Here is a 23,514-nt window from a genome sequence, read left to right as displayed (position 1 = left end):
AGAGCAGGACGTCCAGGGAGTCCGGGGTATCGGCGCCCGCGTTGCTTCTCTTCGGTTGCCTGAACCCTTCTTACAACGTGGGCAAAGCACCGGGCCCAAAGCGTGCAGTCTTCAGCTCACGCAGAGCCTGGACGCCGTCCCCGTGCAGTCGTGAGCTGCCCGTAGGGGTGACAGAACTGCCAGCGCGGGCCGTGGCTCCTCTGTCGGCCTGGCCCGCGCCTCGGAGCATGCCCAGGAAGGCGCACGCTCATCCTGACTCTGGCTCTGTGGACTGACCCCGAGCTCCCCGCGGCCGAATCCCCAAAGGGCGTCGCGACCACCGCCGTCCCCTGCAACCGGGCAGAGCGGACCAAGGCTGGGGGGTCTGAAGCACACCTCTGCCCGGCTTGGGCTGGAAGGGAGCGGGCTCTCTGAATCCAGCGAGCGCTTCGCGGTCTTCAGTTGGCTGCAAAAGCTCGTTAGCTGCTTTTTGTTGTTTTCCTTGTATCGAGAAAGAAAGTTGCTCTTGCACACATTGGCTTTCCTTCAGGGCTAACTGTGGGGTCTGCTCTCCGGGGACACTGCAGAGCCCTGTAGCCTCTGAAAAGGCATCAAATGCGGGCAAGGCTGTAATTCCCCGGAGAGCGGCTCCTGTGTTTGCCTGAGAACCGGATCTCTGCCTCCTCCCACGCCAGCCACTCTCTAGCCAGCTGCATACTTGGTGGAGAGATTTATGGAACTGAACCTACAGCTGCAAGTTCTCTTTTTCTTTTTTCCCAGGAACAGTGTTCTGCTGTCAGGGCTGTCATGCAATAAGCAGGGACACTCAACTTATTTCCCCCAGGAATGTTCAGAACTCCTGAGTAGCACCGTGTTGAATCTGTGTGTTTATAAACATGCGGCATTCTGTGGATGGAAGGAACTCATTCAATAGATGTAACTGACATCTTGACTCAGCTTATGTCTCTAGTATTTTGTTCAGGGACCATCCATGAGTCTAGTTAAACACTGTATGACTACTTCAGTTCTGGAACAACTTTGTTAAAGTGAATATCTTAGGGACAGGAGCAGAGATTCTCCTAACTGAATCCCACTGTTCTGCTTAGTTTAAAATTATGCTGATTATTTACTGTGGCTTATGGAAGACTCTTCAGAGTCCCTTGGACTGCAAGGAGATCCAACCAGTCCATCCTAAAGGAGATCAGTCCTGGGTGTTCATTGGAAGGACTGATGCTGAAGCTGAAACTTCAATACTTTGGCCACCTGATGTGAAGAGCTGACTCATTGGAAAAGACCCTGATGCTGGGAGGGATTGGGGGCAGGAGGAGAAGGGGATGACAGAGGATGAGATGGTTGGATGGCATCACCGACTCGATGGACATGAGTTTGAGTAAACTCCAGGAGTTGGTGATGGACAGGGAGGCCTGGCGTGCTGCGGTTCATGGGGTCGCAAAGAGTCGGACACGACTGAGTGACTGAACTGAACTGATGGATTCTTTATACTTATGGAGTTCTGTTGGATTGGGAAACTTTTTCTCCTATCACCCTGTGGGGTTTTTTATGTTTTCTTTTTAAATTTTTCTTTCTTTTACTGAAGTATAGTTGGTTTACAGTAGCACATTATGTTCAGGCGTTCAGCACAGCACACATCTATCATCACTGAGTCAGCGATTCTGCATAAATAAATGCATGTGATATTCTTCTTCAGAGTCTCTTCCCTTACAGGTTATTACAAAACATCGAGTCTAGTTACACGTGTTACACGGTTTGTCCTTTTTGGTTGTTTGTTTTATAGACAGTGGTGTTATACACGCTATCTATTAATCACAGCCTCCTAATTTATCCTTCCTACTTAAATTTATCCATTTAAAGTAAATATGTTTAAATTTCTGATCTGAATGAATAACTGCAACTTGATGTCTATTTCTGTTTCCCAAACCAGAGCCCAGCTGGCTTCCCACCTGTGGACCTTTGCGATGGGCTGACTCTGTTCCAACAATCTGCGTCCATGGCACTCTATTGGAGAAAAGATTGTACGGGCAGAGGGACGGAAGAGAAAAACATATTTATTTAGCTTCACTGATACTAAACACTGGGCTTAGTACCTCATCAGGTTTGATCCCCATAATAAATACAATCCCCATTTTACAGTTGAGTAAACTATAACTCAGAGAATTTGTAGCTTGGCTGAACTTGTAAATTATAAAAAGTAAGAGTTTAAAAAGTTGATTGTACTGTATAGAAAATGTACAGATTATTCATGTACATCTCAAAGTATATTACAAAGCAAATCACTAGAAACTACTAGCCAGGAATTCTAAGATCATGGATTAGTTGTCTACTTCTGAAATTTGTATAACTTTATCGTATTGCAGTCTTCATATTGGGGACATGTTTAGAAGTGGACTGCTGGATCATAGGTTATGCACATACGTTACACTTAATGAGAGCAACTGTTCTGTCCTTGGTTGAAAGGGAAGAGGGAACTCTGCACCATCACTGTAACGCATCTTGTTGCTGTTGGCGTCACGCATGTCAGATCTTAGCTCCCTGACCAGAGATCGAACCCACGCCCCCTGCTGGAAGGCAGTCTTAACCCTGGACCGCAAGGGAAGTCCCGATCGTGTGTCTTTTAGACCTCTGCCCTTGCTGTTATTTACGTGTTGAGAACACTTACCTGCGTGAGAGTGCCTCCTACTACACGCCTTCATTTCTACTCTTTTCCACTTCATGTCTAAAATTCGTGTCTCCCTTGCAAACTCCTGGCCTAGTTCTTAGCATCTAAGCAACCAGGAAACCAGTTGTTATAATAGTAAATAGTTGTTCGATCACTAATTAAGAGGAGTCATTGTTTTTTTCTCTTTACTTTTTTTGACTGGGTCACATGGCTTGCAGGATCTTAGTTCCCCAACTAGGGATCGAACCTGAGCAACAGCAGTGAAAACCTGGAATCCTAACCATCAGGCAACCAGGGAACTCCCAAGTCGGTATTTTTTCTCATTTTAGAGCTGAAAGGTGCCGTGAAGTCTCTAAGAAGTATACATTTTTTTTTTCCCCAGCCAGCCCAATTGATTGAATGAGGAACTAATGCTCAGAGAGTGAAGTAGCGTGTTCAGAATGATTCAGCTCTCTGGGTGCAGAGCTGAGACGAGAATTTATCTCCTGACTCCTGAGCCAGGGCTTTCTCCACTGCCCCACGCTTCATGTGCGTGTGGGTTAGCCTCTCAGCCGTGTCTGACTCTTCGCGACCCCTGGACTGTAGCCCTCCAGGCTCCTCCGTCCGTGCAGTGAGTTGCCCGTTCCTGGTCCCAGGGATCTTCCCGACGCAGGGATCAGACCCGGGTCTCCTGCGCTGCAGGCGGACTCTTTACCACTGTGCCACCTGGGAGCCCCGTGGGGGAATCCTGGCCAGGGAGGCAGGAAGGAAGGAGAGAAGCAGCAGATCCCAGAGACACACATTTTAGGATTGTTTCTTTCATGCGGATAAGCTGAACTTTACAGACAACTGGAGTGCCGCACGCTGAACGTGGCACCGTCCGTGCCGTGCTGATGCCAGACGCCCACACTCTCATCCACCGCCAGGACACGGGCGGCCCCGGGTCTGCCTGGCCCGTTTCCACTGGGGAGCAACGGTCCAGTAACAGAAAGGGAAGGCCAGTTAAAGCCACAGATTAGCTGATGTAACCGCCTGACAAGTGGTGTGGCTTGGGGGAGGTCTCTGGCTGAGTTACATGCGGCATTGTTACCAAGGGTAATTATACAATCCTTTATTCACCTGGCGTCCTTCCTCTGGGAATCTTTAAAATCTGCACCCAGGAATCGATACTGTTCACCTCACTCTAGCCGAAGAGTTAAATACATATGGTTATTTAAACTTGGTTGAGGATCATAAGACCTGATAGGTCTAGCCCAGTTGTAAAGATTAGTCTGAGTTATGTTTTTTAATTTCAGTATTTATTTTATTTATTTATTTGGCTGTGCCGGGTCTTAGTTGTGACATGTGGGCTTTCAGTTTTCACTGCGGCGTGTGGGGTCTGCAGTTGCAGCGTGCGGGCTCTTAGCTGTGCCGAGTAGGATCCGTTCTTTGACCAGGACCCCGACGCCCTGCGCCGGGCGTGTGGCGTCTTAGCCGCTGGACCACCGCGCAGGACCCGAGTTACACTAAAAGAGTCAGACTGCCCCTTACCCGGAGAAGGCAGCGGCAACCCGCTCCAGTGTCCCTGCCTGGAGAGTCCCAGGGACGGGAGCCTGGTGGGCTGCCGTCTGTGGGGTCGCACGGAGTCAGGCACGGCTGAGCGACTCAGCAGCAGCAGCCCCTTACATTGTCCACCAGTTTCTCCCCTGATGATGATGCAGTGAGCATTATTCCATTTTTCAAAGATGCTGGGGGGAAAAATCGAATCATTGTTCCTAAGAGACTTGTGTGTGAGAGGTGCTTAGATGCTGTATCGAGGTGTGTATCCATGTGGTATCAGTGGCCATTTGGGGGGAGCTTATTATCTGTCACTCCGGGGACAAGGTAGCCTCGGGCTTCAATATACAAGCTTGTAAAGAACTTGGGAAACGTTAGGTGGTCCTGTTAGCCATTAGCACACTGCCCCTGCGGACTGGCAAGCTGCACCCTGAGAAGTGACCCTGGTGAACGGACCAAATGGCTAGACTTTCCCAGGTATGGATAACAAAGGAAAGAAACTTAAAATCATCCATAAAAATACAGTGCTCTGCTTAAATATTTATGCTGTTGCTTTCACAGTCTTGAGTGTTAGGTTATGGAAGCCATGGTGTAATAATTTGGAGCAGAGTTTAAACAGCTTTGTGGCGCTAGTGGTAAAGAACCTGCCTGCTAATGCAGGAGACATAGGAGACATGGGTTTGATCTCTGGGTCAGAAAGATCCCCTGGAGAAGGAAATGGCAACCCACTCCAGTGTTCTTGCCTGGAGAGTCCCATGGACAGAGGGGCAGGTGTACCACAGTCAATAGTGTCACAAAAAGTCGGATACTGCTGAGCATGCATCATTAAAGAAATAGGAATCCAGCCTGATTGCAGCCCACGGTGTCCAAGTCTTGCCCCCTCTTCTTGTTACCTCCTACCTGACCGACTCCGGTTTCCAGAACCTTTCTGCACTGTCCTGCTGCTCAGACATCACGTACCCAAGACCTGGGAAGGCTTTGTTCTTCCTCTTCATTAAGGATGATGTTGTTAAGTCGCTCAGGCGTGTCCGACTCTCTGGGACCCCATGGACTGCAGCACGCCAGGCCTCCCTGTCCTTCACCTTCTCTCGCAGTTTGCTCATTAAGGATAATGTCTTCCATATCCCTTCTTTGTAAAGTGAAGGTAAAAGATATATATGGGAAGACAAGAACTTGAAGGTAATATGCAAAAATAGTAAGTAGTTCTATTCACTTGAATTATGAGTAGTTTTTCCATTTCTGCAAACTTCTCTAACACAGGTGGTATACTGCTTTGTTTTTTAATTAGTAAACTGCTTTTTTTTTTTTTTTTTTAAGAGAAAGAAAACCAAAGCTCTGTTGAGATGGAAACAGGGACATGTGAACCAGGGGAAGAGGATTAAGAGGCACACACTTCTAGCTAAAATTAGGACTAAGTGTACAGTACAGGGAACGTAGTGAAAAATACTGTAATGACTTTGTACAGCGACAGATGGTAACTAGAGAGGACCATTTTGTAATGTATAAAATTATCGAATCACCATGGCGGCACACCTGAAACTAACATAAGTCAATTATACTTGAATTTTAAAGTAAAAACAAAAAGTAAAAGAAAAAAAAAAGTGAAGGTGTCCTTGTAGGAGTTGAGTTCAGAGCAGCTACGGGAGCTTAGGAATGAGTTCTTTTCAGTGAACTGTGGAAATGAGGGCATTGCGATCAAGTCTTTGAAAACCGATCTGATGAAGGTAATTGTAAGCAGAAGAAAAACACCACCGCCTCACTTGAATGTTCATAACCACCTGGGGAGGCATCTAAAGCCCTCTGACCCCAGCGGGAGCCGGAACAGACCCACGGTCGGTCTGCTCAGGGGTCATCACGTGACCGTGTGTCCGTGCTTTTTCATGTTGGTAGAGAAATCGTTTCTCCCGGGCTGTATGCTTTCTGCTGTTACTTGTAATGTGTGTTGATTTTCAGAACATCGTGTACCAGAGATGCTGGTTCGAAGTTCATTAAAACCAAATACATCGCATAGCAGTACCTGCCTTTCCAGATAATTTTGCACATTTTTAGTAACAGGACCTTGGAACTGCTAGAACCACAGCACTTGTTGGGACCACTTAGGGAGAGATGACGTCTTTCCAACAGTCTGACTCTAAAAATACTACCTTGAAGATAAGCAGGATACATGTTTGAAAGGCTTTTTTTTTTTTCCTCCCACTCATTCAAGGGGAAAAAAATGAAATAAATGTCTAAATTTCTGTATCGTTGAGGATTTTAAGTGACACAAGAAGCAAGTCAACCTTAGCTGAGTAAAAACCTTCTTACGAAGTTGGAAGAGGCTAAAGATCAACATGACAAGATATTTGAGGGAACCCAGATGGTTTAATTAGGGCTTCCTTGGTGGCTCAGGTGGTGAGAGAGTCCTGCCGTCCGCCTGCAATGCAGGAGACCTGGTTTGATTCCTGGGTGGGGACGATCCCCTGGAGGAGGGCACAGCTGCCCACCCAGTATTCTTGCCTGGAAGACCCCATGGACAGGGAGCCTGGTGGGCTGCAGTCCACGCAGTTACAGCAAGTCAGACAGACCTGAGTGACCAACACTTTCACATTGGTTTTGAAGCCCCAAGCCCTCCTCTCCTTATCTCTGTCTCTCCGGTGGCCCCAGATCAGGGACCACAGATCTGAAACACCTCTCAGCTAGGTGTAAGAAAAACAGAAAGTGCTGAGGACCACAGCAAACGAGAGAACATGGACCATTAAAAGGGGCAGCTATGGAGCCGTGGCCCATCCCCTTCTGGTATGGTTAGATCTTCAGACTCTTCCAAAGAGGCCAGCATCTGGAATTTTTTTTTTTTAATTGTTTTTATTTGTTTAGTTATTTGGCTGCACCGAGTCCCAGCGGTGGCACGCAGGATCTTCAGCCTTGTTACTGCGTGCAGTCTTTAGTTGCGGAATGTGGCGTCTAGTTCCCTGACCAGGGGTCAATCCTGGGCCCCCTGCATTGGGAGCCTGGAGTCTTAGCCACTGGACCACTAGTGAAGTGCCCTAGAAACCTAGATTTTTGTGTGAAAATTCCCTAATTTTTAAATGTTGGTCAATGGAAACAAACACTCCGTAGGGGACAGAGAATACAGTTCTGGCCAAGACTAAACGCTGCGCGGACTCCCTGAGCGGCAGGGAGACGCGTCTCACCCTCGCGAGCCTGAGAAGGGTTCTCCAGGGTAGCCTCACCCGGCAGCTTCTGCCCTCTCCTTGGACGACACAGAAAGAGTTCATCTGTTTGCAGGAAAGAAGCGCCTTGCTCTAAAGTCAGCACTCTGGATCGGGAGGGGATGGAGTTCTCATTCTTGACTCCTGAGTAGCTGGAGCAGAAAACACACATCTCTAGCAAGTGTCTACACTGTTGCTGCTCAGTCATGGAGTAGTATCCGGCTCTGCGACCCCATGAACTGCAGCCCGAAAGGCTCCCCCATCCTTCACTGTCTCCCGGAGCTTGCTCAAACTCATATCCACTGAGTGGGTGATGCCATCCAGCCATCTCATCCTCTGTTGTCCCCTTCTCCTCCTGCCCTCAATCCCTCCCAGCATCAGGGTCTTTTCCAATGAGTCGGCTCTTCGGATCAGGTGACCAAAGTATCAGAAATTCAGCTTCAACATCAGTCCTTCCAATGAACACCCAGGACTGATCTCCTTTAGGATGGACTGGTTGGATCTCCTTGCTGTCCAAGGAACTCTCAAGAGTCTTCTCCAGCACCACAGTTCCAAAGCATCAATTCTTCGGTGCTCAGCTTTCTTTATGTCCAACTCTCACATCCATACATGACTACTGGAAAAACTATAGCCTTGACCAGATGGACCTTTGCCACCAAAGTGATGTCTCTGCTTTTTAATATGCTGTCTAGATTTGTCACAGCTTTTCTTCCAAGAAGCAAGCATCTACATTACAATAGCACTAAATTGTCCTGCAAATTAGTCGTAGTTTGCTTCGGGATGTACTCTGACCTGCCCACGGGACCGTGATTCTGGCTTCAACCATGGTTGAGAACTGCTGACTCTGTAGAAGATGTGCTTTGGGGGAAAAAAGTGCCCTGAATTCACGAGACAGGTTTGTGGAAATGGGAGTGGAGAAACAGCAATTATTCTCCTTGTATAGAACAACACGGTAGTTTGTAAATTGAGTGGAGAATACAGAGGTTTATGACAACAGCCCCTGTCTATTGAGTAAATAAACACTGTTCTTGCCACTCTGTACATTCCATTTGGTTTTACATATGACTTGAAAAAAAGATATTTTAAAGGAAAAGAAGTTAATTGGAGCCACTATTGGTGTAGGGCTTGATGTTTGGAAAGCAGTGTTAAATTCATCCATCTGAACCTGTGAAGATAAAAGTGTCTTATAAACGATGTCACTGAGGCCCAGAGGAGGACAAATGGCTTTATTAAGATCATCCAGAAAAGGAAGCTAGGACTTAAATCCATATCGCTGGATTCCAGATCCTGTGTCTTTTCCACAGATTCACAGCTGCCCTTTTAATATGTCCCAAGTTGACTTATCTAAGTAATAGGTATAGGTATCTTTAGACTTACTAATGCAGTATTTTATATGTTGTATTTCATATTTACATTTAAGACATGAGATACAACTTATTTATATTTCATATTTGTTAACTTTGTTAGTACAGTGTTTGAGTTTCTGTTGATCCTACCCACTCAGAAAACAATAAAAGGAAATTGTGATTTTTCAGGTGTTTTAGTATTTTCACATTCTTCGTGTCATCAACACTAACATAATTTATTAATAAATAATTGAGAGCAGGTGTGCACCAGAATGGGCTTCCCAGGTGGCACGAGTGGTAAAGAGCTCCCCTGCAGGAGATATGAGTTCAGTCCCCGGGTTGGGAAGACCCCCTGGAGGAGGGCATGGCAACCCACTCCAGTGTTCTTGCCTGGAGACTCCCATGGGCAGAGGGGCCTGGCGGGCTGCAGCCCATGGGGTCACAGAGAGGTGGAAATAACTGTCCGACTTTCAGTTTCAGCTTCCGCTTAACCAGCTCTGGTGAATCCGTGTTTTTCGCTTCTGGTGAAAATTAGGCATGATTGCTGCTGCTGCTAAGTCACTTCAGTCGTGTCTGACTCTGTGCGAACCCATGGACTGCGCCCACCAGGCTCCTCCGTCCATGGGATTCTCCAGGCAAGAGTACTGGAGTGGGGTGCCATCGCCTTCTCCGTAGGCATGATTAGACCGTCCCATTAGACAGGGTGACGCCTCTCAGCAGCTGCAGCTTGCATTCCCTCAGGAAGGGAGGGTCAGAGCCTGAGGTTAAGGACCCTGGTAACAAATTCATTGAATTACTCAGTCTCAGGTGTTCCTGACGGTCCAGGGGTTAAGACTCCCTACTGTCACTGCAAAGGGTTCTGGTTTCCATCCGTGGTTGGGGAACTAAGATCCCACATGCTGTGCAGTGTGGCAAAAATAAATAAGTATGTTAGCTTTTAAAAAATTTTTATTGGAGTATCGTTGATTTACAATGTTGTGTAGTCTCTGCTGAACAACAACGTGGATCCGTTGTACATATTCATGTAACAGCTCTTTTTTTAGATTCTTTCCCCACATTAAGTCATTACAGAGAACTGAGGCGAGTTCCCTGTGCTGCACACTCACCTATTTTATATGTACTGCTGTGCCAAATAGCTTCAGTTGTGTCTGGCTCTTTGCGACGCAATGAACCATAGCCCGCCAGGCGCCTCTGCCCACGGGCTTGCCCCGGCAAGAGCCCTGGAGTGGGGTGCCGGTTCCTCCCGCAGGGGTCTCGCCGACGCAGGGATGGAAGCGGGTCCCCTGTGGCGCCCGCGTTGGCGGGCAGGTGCTTTGCCACTGGGCGCTTGGGAGGCCCGTGCGCGGTTCGTCCGGTCTCCAGTGTCTCCCGCACCCCTGCCCTGGGAACCGTGTCTGCCTGCGGCGTCTGAGACCCTGCCTCCGCGCTGGAGGTGCGCTCTTCCGCACCCTTCTCGGGTCGCAGGCGCGGGCGGCCGCACCCTGCCGCCTCTCCCGGCCGGCCTGCGCTCGCCGGCGTCTCCGGGCGGCCGCGCTGCGGGAGGGGGGCCGCGCCCGCCGGGCCGCCGCGCGCTCAGGCGGTGCTCTGTCTGTCCCCAGGTCTGCCAGTTCGTCGTCTCCGTGAACGGGCTGAACGTGCTGCACGTCGACTACCGCACGGTGAGCAACCTGATTCTGACCGGGCCGCGGACCATCGTCATGGAGGTCATGGAGGAGCTGGAGTGCTGAGCGCGCCTTCCTCACCCGGCCCGGCCGCGCCCGCGCTCCGCCCGCCGCGCGCCTCCGTTCGCCTTCCCTGCGGACTCCCTGCTGAACCGGACTCCCGGGAGAACCAGGGAGTGCGTCTAAACAAGAAAAAAGTTAAAAAGGCAACTCCTGTCGCTGCAGGGAAACTTTGGGACATAGAATTTTTTCCCCACATAGTTGCATTGCCTCGCTCAGCTTCCATCTATAGGTCTCATCCATTGATTTTGGTCGTGGTTCACAAAACGTTGTTGAGACGCTTCTCCCGCCAAAACAGCAACGCGCTAAGATCACCCTCGTGGGAATCAATGCAGTAGTTTCCCTAGACTTTAAGTAGTACCCTCACCAAAACGAGCGTGGATCTGTTTGATTAGAGGATCTCAGTTTCACTGAATTTCAAATTAAAGCAACATCCAAAGGATTAGTACTTGTTAACTGGCATTTTGAAGGTTCTGAAGCATTTTTTACTTTTTCTTAATTCCTGCCTTTAGTATCAACTTCTAACTTAATGTGTGTTTTCAATTATGGCAGTGGTCAAAGAGCAAAAATATTGTGATGACGTGGCTGGGATAGAAAGAGAGATAGTTACTTAAAACTGTATGTGCTCTTTTCTCTTTCTGAGCCTGAAACATTCTGTCAATCAGCAACAGCAGCTTTCTAGAAATAATTCGGAATATGTTGAATGTCAAAACAGACAAGTTTGTATGTATATCTGTAATTCAAAATCATGCCTCTGGCAAGATTTCACTCTGAAGCTGTCCCTTGTAAAGTGCAGTATCCTAGAACTTGGCCCATATATGATAAAACTTGAAACTGCATTGCCTTATTGGCCTGAATTTTCACTAACCTTCCAGTGTCACACGTTCTAAGGACATGACATGCTGCTTATTTGGTGGGATTGCTTTTCACCAAAAGCACCTTCTTGTGTTGTAACTTTCTCGCCCACTTGTACATACGCATGTTTCCTTTTTTTTTTTTTTTTTTTTTGGTCTAGAAGAGGATGCATTTTGGAGCTTGGTGTATAGAGGAAGTTTTTCAGAGTGCCAAATTAGGGAGTCAGGGAGTGCTCAGTTCCTTTTATTTTCATATAACACTTTCTAAATGACAAGGCTACTTTCTTATCATGTAGTAACAAAATATGAATGTTGTGCCTCAGCCTTTTTTTAGTGATGGGTTGTAACGTGGTGGTGCTGGTGGAGTGGACACGCCGAGCTGACGATGTCAGACGTCTGTGTTTCTGGTAACCCAGCTCTTCCCGCCTGTAGCCTTAGGCCGAGAGCAGGGTTTTGCAGTCATGTAGGATGCTGGGTGAGTCCTGTCGGCCGGCCTTGGGAAGCCCTTTATACGTGTGCCAGGCACTGTGCTCTCTCTCCATCCTCATCACGACCCGCGAGGCAGCTGGAATCGCCCTCGTGTTTCGGATTGGAAGCTCAGTCTGAGTGGTCTCTAAGCCCCCACAGTGGCAGGAACTCCTGGTGACAGAGGCTGGATTCAGACACGCTCTGTCTCGTGCGGATGCCCTGTCCCCCCAGCCGTCCCCCCTGGAGACCGTCCGTGATGCCTTCTTCTGGCCCCCTGCCGCACTCACACTGTACACGGGCAGCCAGCGGCGGCGTCATCTCCGTGTTACAGCTGAGGAGGCGGGCTCATCAAGGCCGGACTCTTAACAGTAAGTGGGAGGCATTAACCGTCAGGCTTTCTTTAAAGGTCATCCTAAATGCCTTCTGGGCCTGGGTGTTCACGGGTGCCTCGAGAAGAAGGCAGGCCTCCGGGAATGGCATCCGCTCGCCTGCCACTGCTCCTTTCCTCCCATCCTGATGACTGTTCAGACGTTGGCACATCTCCACGTCCCTTCAGCCAGCCTAAGCAGCAGAGGAGAGTTTTCCTTGATTCAGAGAGTGGTGCTGATGTCTTTACTCAGATGAAGACCCAGGTGAAGGAAGGGGTCCTAAGGTGAAGGGAGGGAAGCCTTTGGCTCCCACCACCCTGAGCTTAAAGCCCAGACACCAGCGGGTTCTGCTTCAGGAGCGCGTGCCCTGAGCTGTGGTCCCAGCCCACGCTGCATCCTCACCCTGAGCCGTGGTCCCAGCCCACGCTGCATCCTCACCCTGAGCCGTGGTCCCAGCCCACGCTGCATCCTCACCCTGAGCCGTGGTCCCAGCCCACGCTGCATCCTCACCCTGTGAACACTCCTCTCCCAGAGGGCCCTGTTGCGCTTTCTCTAGCTTTTACACACGCGGCTTTTCCTCCCTGGAATGTTCTTCTTTCTCTGTCTTTGCCTGGAACAGTCTGTCTTATGAACTCCCCTGAGGTGTGTGTTAGATATTCCCTCTGAGAAATCTTTGCCAGCAGCCTGGTTCTGGGATGGATGTCCTTCTTGAATTCCCAGGGGCCCCTATACACCAGCCTCCTGTGATCCCAGCACTGCTGACATTTCCTAGGAAATGGTCCCGTTCCTCGTCTGTCTCCCTGAGTTCTCTCTAAGCGTCTGCAGGACGGGACTGAGTCCCGCTGCCCAGGTGTTGCCTTCACCTAGCACGTTTCCTGACACAGAGCAGGCTGTCAGCTCTCCCCTGCTGTCTGAGCAGTCAACCCACAGCGTGGCTTCTGACGCTCCTGATTCGCTCGGGAGCCTGTGGTTGGTGTTTTGGGCAGAGCTGTGCTCGGGGACCGACCACAGCCTGATGTCCTGGCTGAGTTCACACGCGCATCTGAGGTCAGAGAGGCCGATGCTCGGGGCTGACTGACTGTCTGGCTGTGGCCTGGAGCTGTGGCTGAGACTCCTCTGATGGATTCACGAGGTCTTTCCCCATAGCTGACCCATAGCTGACCCAGTCTCGCTGTTGGGTCTCATGAGGTCAAAGAGAGGAAGCATAGAAGCTGCAGACCCTTCTGTGGACACGCTCGGAGGTCGCACAGTGTCCCTTCCGTAGCCTTTTCTTGGTCAGTGCAAGTCACAAAGCTAGCCCAGAGCCAAGAGGTCAGAAAGCAGGCTCCCCCTTGTGATGGGAGGAGCTGCCACGAGTCTGGCTGTTTTTAATCCACCCAGAGTCAATAACTACTCTTTGAATAAAGGCCTAAGGAGTTACCTAGTTGTTGAAAGACTTCAGCACTCAGATGTCAGTCACTGACCACCCGCTGGGTAGAAGTGCAACAGGTGTGAACAGAGGCCCACGCCCAGTGAACACTGAAGAGTCAGGAAATGCTAAGAGCATAGGGCGGCCTGGAGCCGCGCGGGCGCGGGTTTGCCCCTTGCGTCTTGCTGAGGCGGGGCGCCGTCTCGTTGGGCCGGCCTGGGCCCAGCGCCTCCCTCCCCGCAGTCCGGAGCCCTCCGTGTGGCCCCCGCCGTGGAGGGCGGGGTGGGGATGACGCGGTTGTGCCCTGTACCCCTGAAGGTGAAGGATACGTGCTTTTAACTCAGGCCTTGAGTTGGTAAATCATAGCATATTAAAAAGTAAATATTTTGTATGGTATTTTGACAGTTGAACTGCTTTGAAATTTAGAAACGCCATTCCTAAACGGAACACCAAGAATTATCCTGAATTAGCAGGAAGCAGGATTTCAGAGAACTTTTGTTTCCTACATGTGTGTGTGTGTGTCTGCGTTTTGGGGGATTGTGTGTGAGAACTGAGATCGCTCATGGAGAATCTCTGCAATGACGAGTTTGTTCCCAGAGAGGACACGCGTGGTCTTCCAGCTGGCTGCGTGTTAGTGATGGAGACAGAAACCGCTTTACGTCAAGTCACTAGCCTAGGGCGTGCGGTCAGCGCCGATTCGAAAGCCATGTTGGTTGATTCTGCTGTAGAGAGAAGATGCAGCCGCCCTTTGGGTTGGTTCTGCTATCTGATGTTCTCTTATTAACCTCTGTCAGATAATGATAAGACCTGATAAATTTCTGGTGAGAAATGGTGGGTAACATGAAGAAGACATCCACGTTTGAGTAGATTAGGTACGACCAACTGCACGCTACCTTATGAAAGGTGAGTGCATTGGAGTGGCAACAATTAATAGTTTAAACACCACTGCTCTCAGTCCAAAACAGTCTCACTTTTCCAAATACTCGTTCCTTTCAGATATGTCATGAAAATAATCTGCTTTCAAGATCTGCTTGGATAGTGTTAAGCATTCTCTCCTGTTGAATATTAATCGTGTTTCATTTTGATGTTCATGATCAGAATAGCCCAAGATCATTTCAGTTTTGCAAATTGGTTGGAGTCTGTTGGTGTCATTGACCATGGTTTTACTCATTCAAAGAAGAATTTCAGGTATAATATGTTTTTCCTCAGCTCAGTACCAAGAGGACAAATCTACCATGTACCAAAAGGAAGTTCCTAATCAAAGTCACTATATGGTATTGTCAAATGCATTAATATATGTACTTAATATATGTTTATTTTTAAATTAGGTTGAAATTTATTTTCTGTTTCTTAAAAGTTATAGCAAAATAATTAAAATTATAATATAACAATAGACAGTATAGCATGAAATAAATGTTAAATTTTTAAAACAATGCCTTTAGGATTTCAGCTTTTCTTTTCTTTAGAACAAATTAACCATTTTTTTATCCTAAGAAAGAGTTGCATTGTAAAGCTGATCTACAGCTAATTTATCAGAGAAAACATGTGGGGCTGGTATCTAATTCTCCAATGTAACCAAAAGTGCCATTTGTAGAACTACTTAATGATGGATATTTTCTGAAGCTCTTTTGCCTGGGGGAAAAAAAAAGTGCATTAAAAATTTTTTTTCTCTACTGTATTTGATTTGAAATCATTTTCTCCCTACACAGTTATTGATGAGTGTTGCAAAGAGCGGACTCATTTGAAAAGACCTTGATGCTGGGAAAGATTGAGGGCAGGAGGAGAAGGGGACGACAGAGGATGAGATAGTTGGATGGCATCACCAACTCAATGGACATGGGTTTGGGTGGACTCCGGGAGTTGGTGATGAGCAGGGAGGCCTGGCGTGCTGTGGTTCATGGGGTCGCAAAGAGTCGGACACGACTGAGCGACTGAACTGACTGATGGAATAGTCTATATGGGAAAATGCTATGTGGTTGCTATTTTGAAATAATGTTATTTTTTTATTTTCAACTAATTAGGAAATCAGTTCTACAACTCAATGCATGTAGGGTATAAGTAAGGAAGTGAGTGATTATCCAGACTACACTCAATATTAACCTAAAGAACGTTACCTCTTTCTCTCATTTATTCATTTATTCCCTTGTTCGTTCATTCACAAGCCTCATGAAGGCTTGTGTTTCGCTGGGCAGTATGTATCAGGCTGCCTGGTGGTTCAGTGGTAAGGAATCCGCCCGCCAGTGCAGACAGGGGTTCGATCCCTGGTCGGGAAGATCCCCTGGAGAAGGAAATCACTACCAACTCCAGAGTCCTTGCCTGGAAAATACCATGGACAGAGGAGCCTGGGGGCTACAGTCCATGGGGTCGCAAAAGAGTCGGACACGACTTAGTGACTAAACCACATTATATAGCCCTAGGAATACAAAACTGAGCAGACAGGACCCTGCATTCAGCTTCACGAGTCACGTCTAGGCCGTCTCTAGAAAGCTGCTCTCTATAGAGACGGGGGAATATGCAGTCCTGGGGTTGATGCACAAACCACCATCCAACCCCACAACCAGAGCAACAGTGACAAAACCTGATGTTTACGTGCTGTCCCGTCCCGATCCTGCCCCCACTTTCCCTTACCCAAGGTGAGCATAATGGTGAATATTGTTTACCGTTCTCTTGTTCTTTTTTTCTTGGCCAGGCAATAGTTAGAGCACTAAGCCCTAACCACTGGACCATCAGGGAACTCCCCCCGTTGTTCATTTTTTGGGGGTGGGGGCGGGGAGCGTGCCATGTGTCATGTGGATCTTCGTTCCCCAGGCAGGGGTTGAATCTCTGCCCCCTGCGATGGAAGCGTGGTGTCTTAACCACTGACATTGGGGAGGTCCCTGTTCTTTTTGTTCCTAATCATCGTTTGGGTGGTTGTGTTGCTTTTTTTTTTTTTAATGAACTGTAATAAAAGAACATCCAGCTTTATATAGACTTCTGGGACTTGCTTGTTTTTGTTCCGGATTATATTACTAAGATTCATCTAGATGTTTGTGTATAGTTATAATTCTCTGTTTACGGCTTCCTGAATTTTCTGTTTATCTGTCTATTTCTTGTCAGCGGGTATTTGGGTTGCTCCCAGTGTTGCTGTTGTGGTTGTCATAAGTAGGATTACTGTGAACAGCCTGGCACCATCTCCTGGGGACAAGCGTAGGAGTTTTCCTTAGGAATCCACTTAGGCGAGTCAGAGGGCATGTGAATACTGACTTTACAAGGTCACATTTAACTCCCTTTCAAAGTGGTTGAACCAAAGTAGTTGCCCATCTGAAATATAAAAGTGATAGATGTTGAGCAGTATCTTCTCCAAATTCTGAAACTTCTTAATTTTTGTCAAATGTTTATTTGGTCAGTGATATTGAGAATTCTAATTTGCTGCGAAGCTCATAAAGTTTAAAGTACGGAAAGTGTGAGAAGTAGCTTGTCATCCTAACATATTACATCAGTGTCTTCATAATGCCCAGGATGCTTCTGAAACATTTACCATGCTACAGCTCTGATTATTATCAGGCAAGAATTATTGGTGTTGTCAAAATCTTGACTCTCTGTGCACCAATGCCAAACAGGAATACTGAGACAGAGTTACAGAGGAGAAAGAAAGAGTGACTTTTTTACTGTGCCAGGCAGAGGAACACAGTAGGCTAGTGCTTCAAGAACTCTGCCCCCCTCGCTGGAGAACAGACAGGCTGTATAGTCAGGCAGGCTCCCCAGGAGGCTCTAGGGGTAAAGAACCCATCTGCAAATGCAGGCGTGAGAGGCGAGGTTGGATTCCTGGGTCGGGAAGATCCCCCAGAGGAGGGCAGGGCAGCCCGCTGCAGTATCCTTGCCTGGAAAATCCCATGGACACTGGAGCCTGGGGGGCCGCATCCATGGGGTCGCAAAGGGCAGGACCCTGACGGCACACACACAGGCAGGGTGTGTGATGAGGATCAGCAGTCTGGCTTTCTTCTTTCTTCTGCAAAGTTTCAAGGGGTGGAGCTGCTGATAAGATTAGGGTCTCGGTGACCTGGTCCTAATCCAGCTTCTCCTGTCCCTGTAATCTTGCCTAGGGTGGTTTCCTGACTGCTCCTCCCTTGATTAGCAACTGTTCTGCCCTTTGGACCTCAGGGAAGGTCATGGAGGTTGGAGTCTTGCCTAAAAGAAATGGAAGACAGAAAGCCCTCCCTGACCAGGGGCCCACAGGGCCCTGCCGGCATCGCTGGAAGTCACATAGAATATATTCAAAACTGAGAGACGTTCAGTCGTGTCCGACTCCTTGCGACCCCAGGGACCATACAGTCCATGGAATTCTCCAGACCAGAACACTGGAGGGGTAGCCTTTCCCTCCTCCAGGGGATCTTCCCAACCCAGGGATGGAACCCAGGCCTCCCGCATTGCACGCGGATTCGGCGGATTCTTTACCAGCTGGGCCACGAGGGAAAAAGGCCTTAGATGTGGCATGGTTAGTTTTTATAGGTTAATGAATGGATGGATTATTCTATTTCAAGCAAGGGGTGGGGATTTCCAGGGTTTGGACCACCGTGCACCCTTTGGCCTTTTAGGTTGGCTGCAAACTGGTGGCTGTGTCATTCCGTATGCCAATACATTACAGTGAGCTTATAATTGAGGCTCAGGGTCTACTGGAAGTCGAATCTTCTTCCATCTTGGATCTAGTTAGTTCTAACCAGCTTTTGTCGTATCCTATGGCTATGTCATTCTTTTAAATGTTGTGCCCTGCCCCCTTCCCTCGTGTTTCACTACCAGCTCAGTCGCTCACTCATGTCTGACTGTGACCCCATGGACTGCAGCACGCCAGGCCTTCCTGTCCATCACCAACTCCCAGAGCTTGCTCAAACTCATGTCCATTGAGTCGGTGATGCCATCCAACCATCTCATCCTCTGTCGCCCCCTTCTCCCATCTTCAATCTTCCCCAGCATCAGGGTCTTTTCAAATGACTCAGTTCTTCGCATTAGGTGGCCAAACTATTGGAGTTTCAGCTTCAACATCAGTCCTTCTGATAATTAATGTTTGTTAAATAAAAGTGTGTGTTTGTAAAAATCTCAAACTTACAGTGTACTGTCCTGTGATGGAAGTGGGTTTCGAAGTCTCGATGCTGCCTCCTCTTTCCTTCCTGTTTCTTAGATGGCCCGTGGAGAGCACCCCTCGCCCCTGGAAGCAGGCGTGTGTGTGTCTTAGTTTTCCCTGGGTCCTCCTGTAAGGTCAGACTGACATCTACTGGGGCACAGGAGGCCTTCAACATGGCATCTTTCCAGGAGAAAGTAAATTGACAGCAAGGACAGGGAGAGATAAAGGGAACTTCCTCTTGTTGTAATCCCCTAGCCCAGCCTTCCTGGAGGAGGACACGGCAGCCACGCCAGTGCTCTTGCCTGGAGAATCCCGGACAGAGGAGCCTGGCCGGCTGCGGTCCCGGGGGGCACCGGGAGTGGGCATGCCTGGGCACGCCTGCTGCCCGTCTTGCCTCTCCCGCCTCCCTGGCCCCCCGTCGCCTCTGGTTTGCTGTATATGTCTGTGCATCGGCTTCTGTTTTGTGATCGTCCCTGGTTGGTTGGGCCTTTTGGACTCCACACGAAAGTGACATCACACAGTATTTGTCTTTCTCTATCTGACTTACTTCCAAGTCCATTCGTGTTGCTGCAAATGGCAAAACTCTATTCCTTTTTAGGGTTGCATAGGAGTCCATCACATATATATGTATATAGTGCCTTCTTTTACAGGGGTGTTCAGGTCACAGACCCGCCATAGAAGGAATCAAGGCAAATCTCCGAACTCCAGGCTTCTAGGGAAAGCTTCTCCCTGACAGCAGTGGGAGCTCTTGAACGTCCACTGTGTGCCGTGCCCACGTTAAGCACCGTATGCGTGTCACTTTTATTTCCTGTCTGCACCTCGTCCCAGGTAACCGCTTTCTAATGCATCTCACGGTGCCTCATCACCTGCAGCTTTCCTTCTGGCCCTCTGCCTCCCCTACAGCCTCCATCGAGAGCACAAGGCCGGAGCTTGGTGACACAGCTGGACTTCGCACTGACGCGCCAGTGTGCGTACACACGTGTGAAGGAAATCTGCATCTTGATGCAGGTTGTGAGAGTTGCTGCTGTCTCTCCATCCCTGACAAACTCTTCCTTCTTGGATCTGTTGTGCTTTTCATACATGAATTAGAAGTCAAGAAGACTGTGTCAGACTTCCCTGGTGATCCAGAGGTTAAGAATCTGTCTGCCAGTGCAGGAGATGCAGGTTTGATCCCTGGTCTGGGAAGATCCCACATGCCTTGGAGCAGCTAAGTCTGAGCACCGCAACTCCTGAAGCCCGAGCACCCTCGAGCCTGTGCTCGGCAACAGGAGAAGCCCCCGGTATGGAAGCCAGGCCTGCAGCTGGAGAGGGGCCAGCCTGCGCTTCCCAGCCAGAGAAAGCCCAAGGAACAATGAAAACCTGAAAAATAATAAATAGTTTTAAAAAAGAGTGCGTTATAAGGAAGCTGTGGTACATATACACCATGGAATATTACTCAGCCGTTAAAAAGAATTCATTTGAATCAATTCTAATGAGATGGATGAAACTGGAGCCCATTATACAGAGGGAAGTAAGCCAGAAAGATAAAGACCATTACAGCATACTAACACATATATATGGGATTTAGAAAGATGGTAATGATAACCCTATATGCAAAACAGAAAAAGAGACACAGATATATAGAACAGACTTTTGGACTCTGTGGGAGAAGGTGAGGGTGGGATGTTTCGAAAGAACAGCGTGTATATTATCTATGGTGAAACAGACCACCAGCCCAGGTGGGATGCATGAGTCAAGTGCTCGGGCCTGGTGCACTGGGAGGACCCAGAGGAGTCGGGTGGAGAGGGAGGTGGGAGGGGGGATCGGGATGGGGAATACGTGTAACTCCATGGCTGATTCATGTCAATGTATGACAAAACCCACTGAAATGTTGTGAAGTAATTAGCCTCCAACTAATAAAAAAATTAATTAAAAAAAATTAAATTAAAAAAATAAATAAAAAGGGTGTGTTGAATTTTCACTGAGAAATGGGAGCATGTCATCTGATTCTGGAAGGCTCCCCCAACATCCTAGCTAAGTTACTCTGATAGATTTTCTTAGGAGAGAAAGGGGCTGTGAGTAATGCAAGGTTGTTGGTCCCCAGGAGGAGAAAGCCCAGTGGCGACGCTGGGCTGTTTAACACACGCACGGGATTGTCAGGGGGCTGCTTGACTGCAGCTCCAGGCTGTGAAGCAGCAGAACTCCCCCAGCCATGCTCGCCCAAGGGGCTGGGGTGCCCTGTCCTCACTCCTCGGGAACGCCTTCTGTCCGCCTCAGCTCTGTGGCGGCGCCTCTGGGTGATGTCAGCCTCTGTCTATGAAAAGCAGCAAGTCCAGAAACAAAGCATGCATTGGTGTGCCGGGCGAGACTGGTGGGGCCGGACAATCGTGGGGTCTCTGGGGGCCGAGGCCCCCCTGGAGGGACACAGACTCCTCTCATGTGCCGGCGGGAGTCTCCCCCACCCCTGACCCCTGCCTCCCCGGAGGGAATTCTACTGCAGAAGATGAAAAGAGTGCATGCACAGCTTCTCATCCAGTGCCCTTTCGTGGTGAAGAGTTTCTTCATGGTTAGTGTCCAGACTCGGAGGAGGCCATGGCACCCCACTCCACTCCTCTTGCCTGGAGAATCCCATGGACGGAGGAGCCTGGTGGGCTGCAGTCCGTGGGGTCACTAAGAGTCAGACACGACTGAGCGTCTTCACTTTCACTTTTCACTTTCGTGCATTGGAGAAGGAAATGGCAACCCACTCCAGTGTTCTTGCCTGGAGAATCCCAGGGACGGGGGAGCCTGGTGGGCTGCCATCTATGGGGTCGCAAAGAGTCAGACACGACTGAGCGTCTTCCCTTTCATTTTTCACTTTCATGCATTGGAGAAGGAAATGGCAACCCACTTCAGTGTTCTTGCCTGGAGAATCCCAGGGATGGGGGAGCCTGGTGGGCTGCCATCTATGTGGTCGCACAGAGTCGGACATGACTGAAGCGACTTAGCAGCAGCAGTGTCCAGACTAGGTTCAAGGAAAGCTTCCTTTTTAACGAATTTACGCTGACCGTGAGCTGGAGTACAAGGCTGTTTCCTTTTGATCCACCTTGCCTTTTGTTTCCTTGACACCAACTGACTTTCTCACTCTTTTCCTTCCCCATTTTGACTTAAAATCTGTTATTTCTCCTTATCAGCCCCCAGCAGGCTCTTCCAGCAGTTACTGAGTGCTGAAGTCTATCTCTGGGATGCTGGCTGGGAGGGGGAAAGCGTCAACACGAGTGTGGAGGTAAAACCTCGCCACAGAAGTCGCCCCGGAGAAGCCGTGGGGAGAGGCTGCGTCTGCTGTGGGTGCGTGCTGGACCACAAACAACAGAACCAAGGCCGTGGCTCTGCGCATCAGCCCCAGTTAAACCACAGACTCAGGGAGGCTTGTTCTCACGCCCTGAACTGTCGGCTTCATGTTCGCTCCATACTGTTGTGTCTTGTCACCAAAGATCTGAGCAGACTCCTTTTGGTAAATCTCCCGTCCCTATCATACAACTCCACAACAAAATGCTTCATTTCCAAGCACAGACGGTAAAGACGTTCCGAGGCGCTATTTTAGTGCCCTCACTCGGACAGCTGTCCCGGGGAATGTGAAATGCACCAGCACACGAGATGAATAACTGTTGGCCATCTCCACAGCACTCCTCTTAAATCCTCAAAACACTCATGAGGTTGTTGTGAAAATCAAATCAAATGAGATAATCCAGGTAAAGAACTGACTATATGTCTGGCTTAATATCATTCTAGTTACCATAATAAAAATAGAGTAACCTCACACTTCCGCACGTTCCAGCAGGGAAGTGAGTGTGGTGGACTCACTCGACACTTGATCACCAAACCGGAGTCCTCCTCCTGGGCACAATGGAAGTCTATCATCCAGCCGGCCTTGCATCTGGGAGGGACGGTGGGACTCAGTTCTGGCCAAAGCCACATGGGAAGAAGTTACGGATGCCTCTTCCAAGGCTACCTACGGAATATTCTGTGAAGCAGTCCTTCTCCCCCTTCCATGGAGCGGGACGTGAAGGATGTGGCACGAGACGGGTCACGTGACGGAGAGAGCCTGGACCCGAGTCATCCCAGGAGGAGGGCGTCCCGAGTCACACACGAGCAGAAGACAGGCTTCAGTGTTTGGGCCACTGAGACTCGAGGGCTTATTATTGTAGCATGGATCGTCTTACTCTAATACTAACACAATGATACGAGGGGAAGGGAAACAAATACTATCTAAATTAGTTATCTGGAGTCCGCTTATTACCAAATAAGGCAAAAGTAAATATTCACACACGAAACAAATCTGCAAAGCCGCGCGGAACTGTAGGAAGGCTACAGAGCAGCGGTCCCACCTTCTGGGCCCGAGACGGGTTTCGTGCATGGCAGTGTTCCGTGGATGGGGCGGACGTGGGATGGTTTCAGGACGATTCAAGTGTGGCCCATGTATTGTGCACTTTATTTCTGTTATTGTTACATCAGAGTCACCTCACATCATCTGGCATTAGATCCCAGAGGGTGGGGCCCCCAACTACAGGGCATCGAGCTATGGGAGGTTCAGTCCCCGGTTTGCATGACGACGGTACCGGCAGAGCTGGGCTATGGATCAGGTGAGCTGGACTCCAAGGCCAGTGTTCTTCTTTACTGCATCCTACATCAGTTTGGGACCCACAAGTCAGGGTGCCTGCCTCCTGCATGAGTCAGTGATGAAGTGCAAGGTCTCAGGGGTTAACCTGGACCGAACAATGTTAGCCCAGGGCTTTACTAGGTCACACACGGTGCGGAGAGAGGACCAAAGGACAGAGCTAGAGAGGCCGCGCTGACCATTCAGAACAGGGGGACCTGCCTCACAGAGGGCAGTGCACCGCAAGCCTGGAAGCCCGCAGGGGACGGGGTGCTGC

The 23,514-nt window shown here is 49.1% G+C and overlaps 1 protein-coding gene across 3 annotated transcripts in view; it reads left to right on the top strand.

The window, feature by feature from the left end:
- Positions 1–21,900, top strand: part of DEPTOR (DEP domain containing MTOR interacting protein) — a 161,654-nt gene extending 139,754 nt beyond the window's left edge. The window contains exon 9 of one of the 3 annotated variants that reach the window (XM_065903055.1): positions 21,775–21,900. In XM_065903055.1, the coding sequence (XP_065759127.1) occupies positions 21,775–21,804 (30 nt within the window). In that variant the 3' untranslated portion in view covers positions 21,805–21,900. Of the gene's footprint in view, positions 1–1,921; positions 2,743–10,303; positions 16,436–21,774 lie in introns of those variants that run through there. The other 2 variants (XM_065903054.1, XM_065903053.1) reach the window with 2 other exon arrangements.
- The last annotated feature ends 1,614 nt before the right edge of the window (positions 21,901–23,514 follow it).

The sequence above is a fragment of the Muntiacus reevesi genome, chromosome 12 (assembly GCF_963930625.1).
Source record: "Muntiacus reevesi chromosome 12, mMunRee1.1, whole genome shotgun sequence".
Taxonomy (NCBI): domain Eukaryota; kingdom Metazoa; phylum Chordata; class Mammalia; order Artiodactyla; family Cervidae; genus Muntiacus; species Muntiacus reevesi.
Note: the sequence above shows the minus strand (reverse complement) of the source record. Positions and strands in the feature narration are given on the sequence as shown.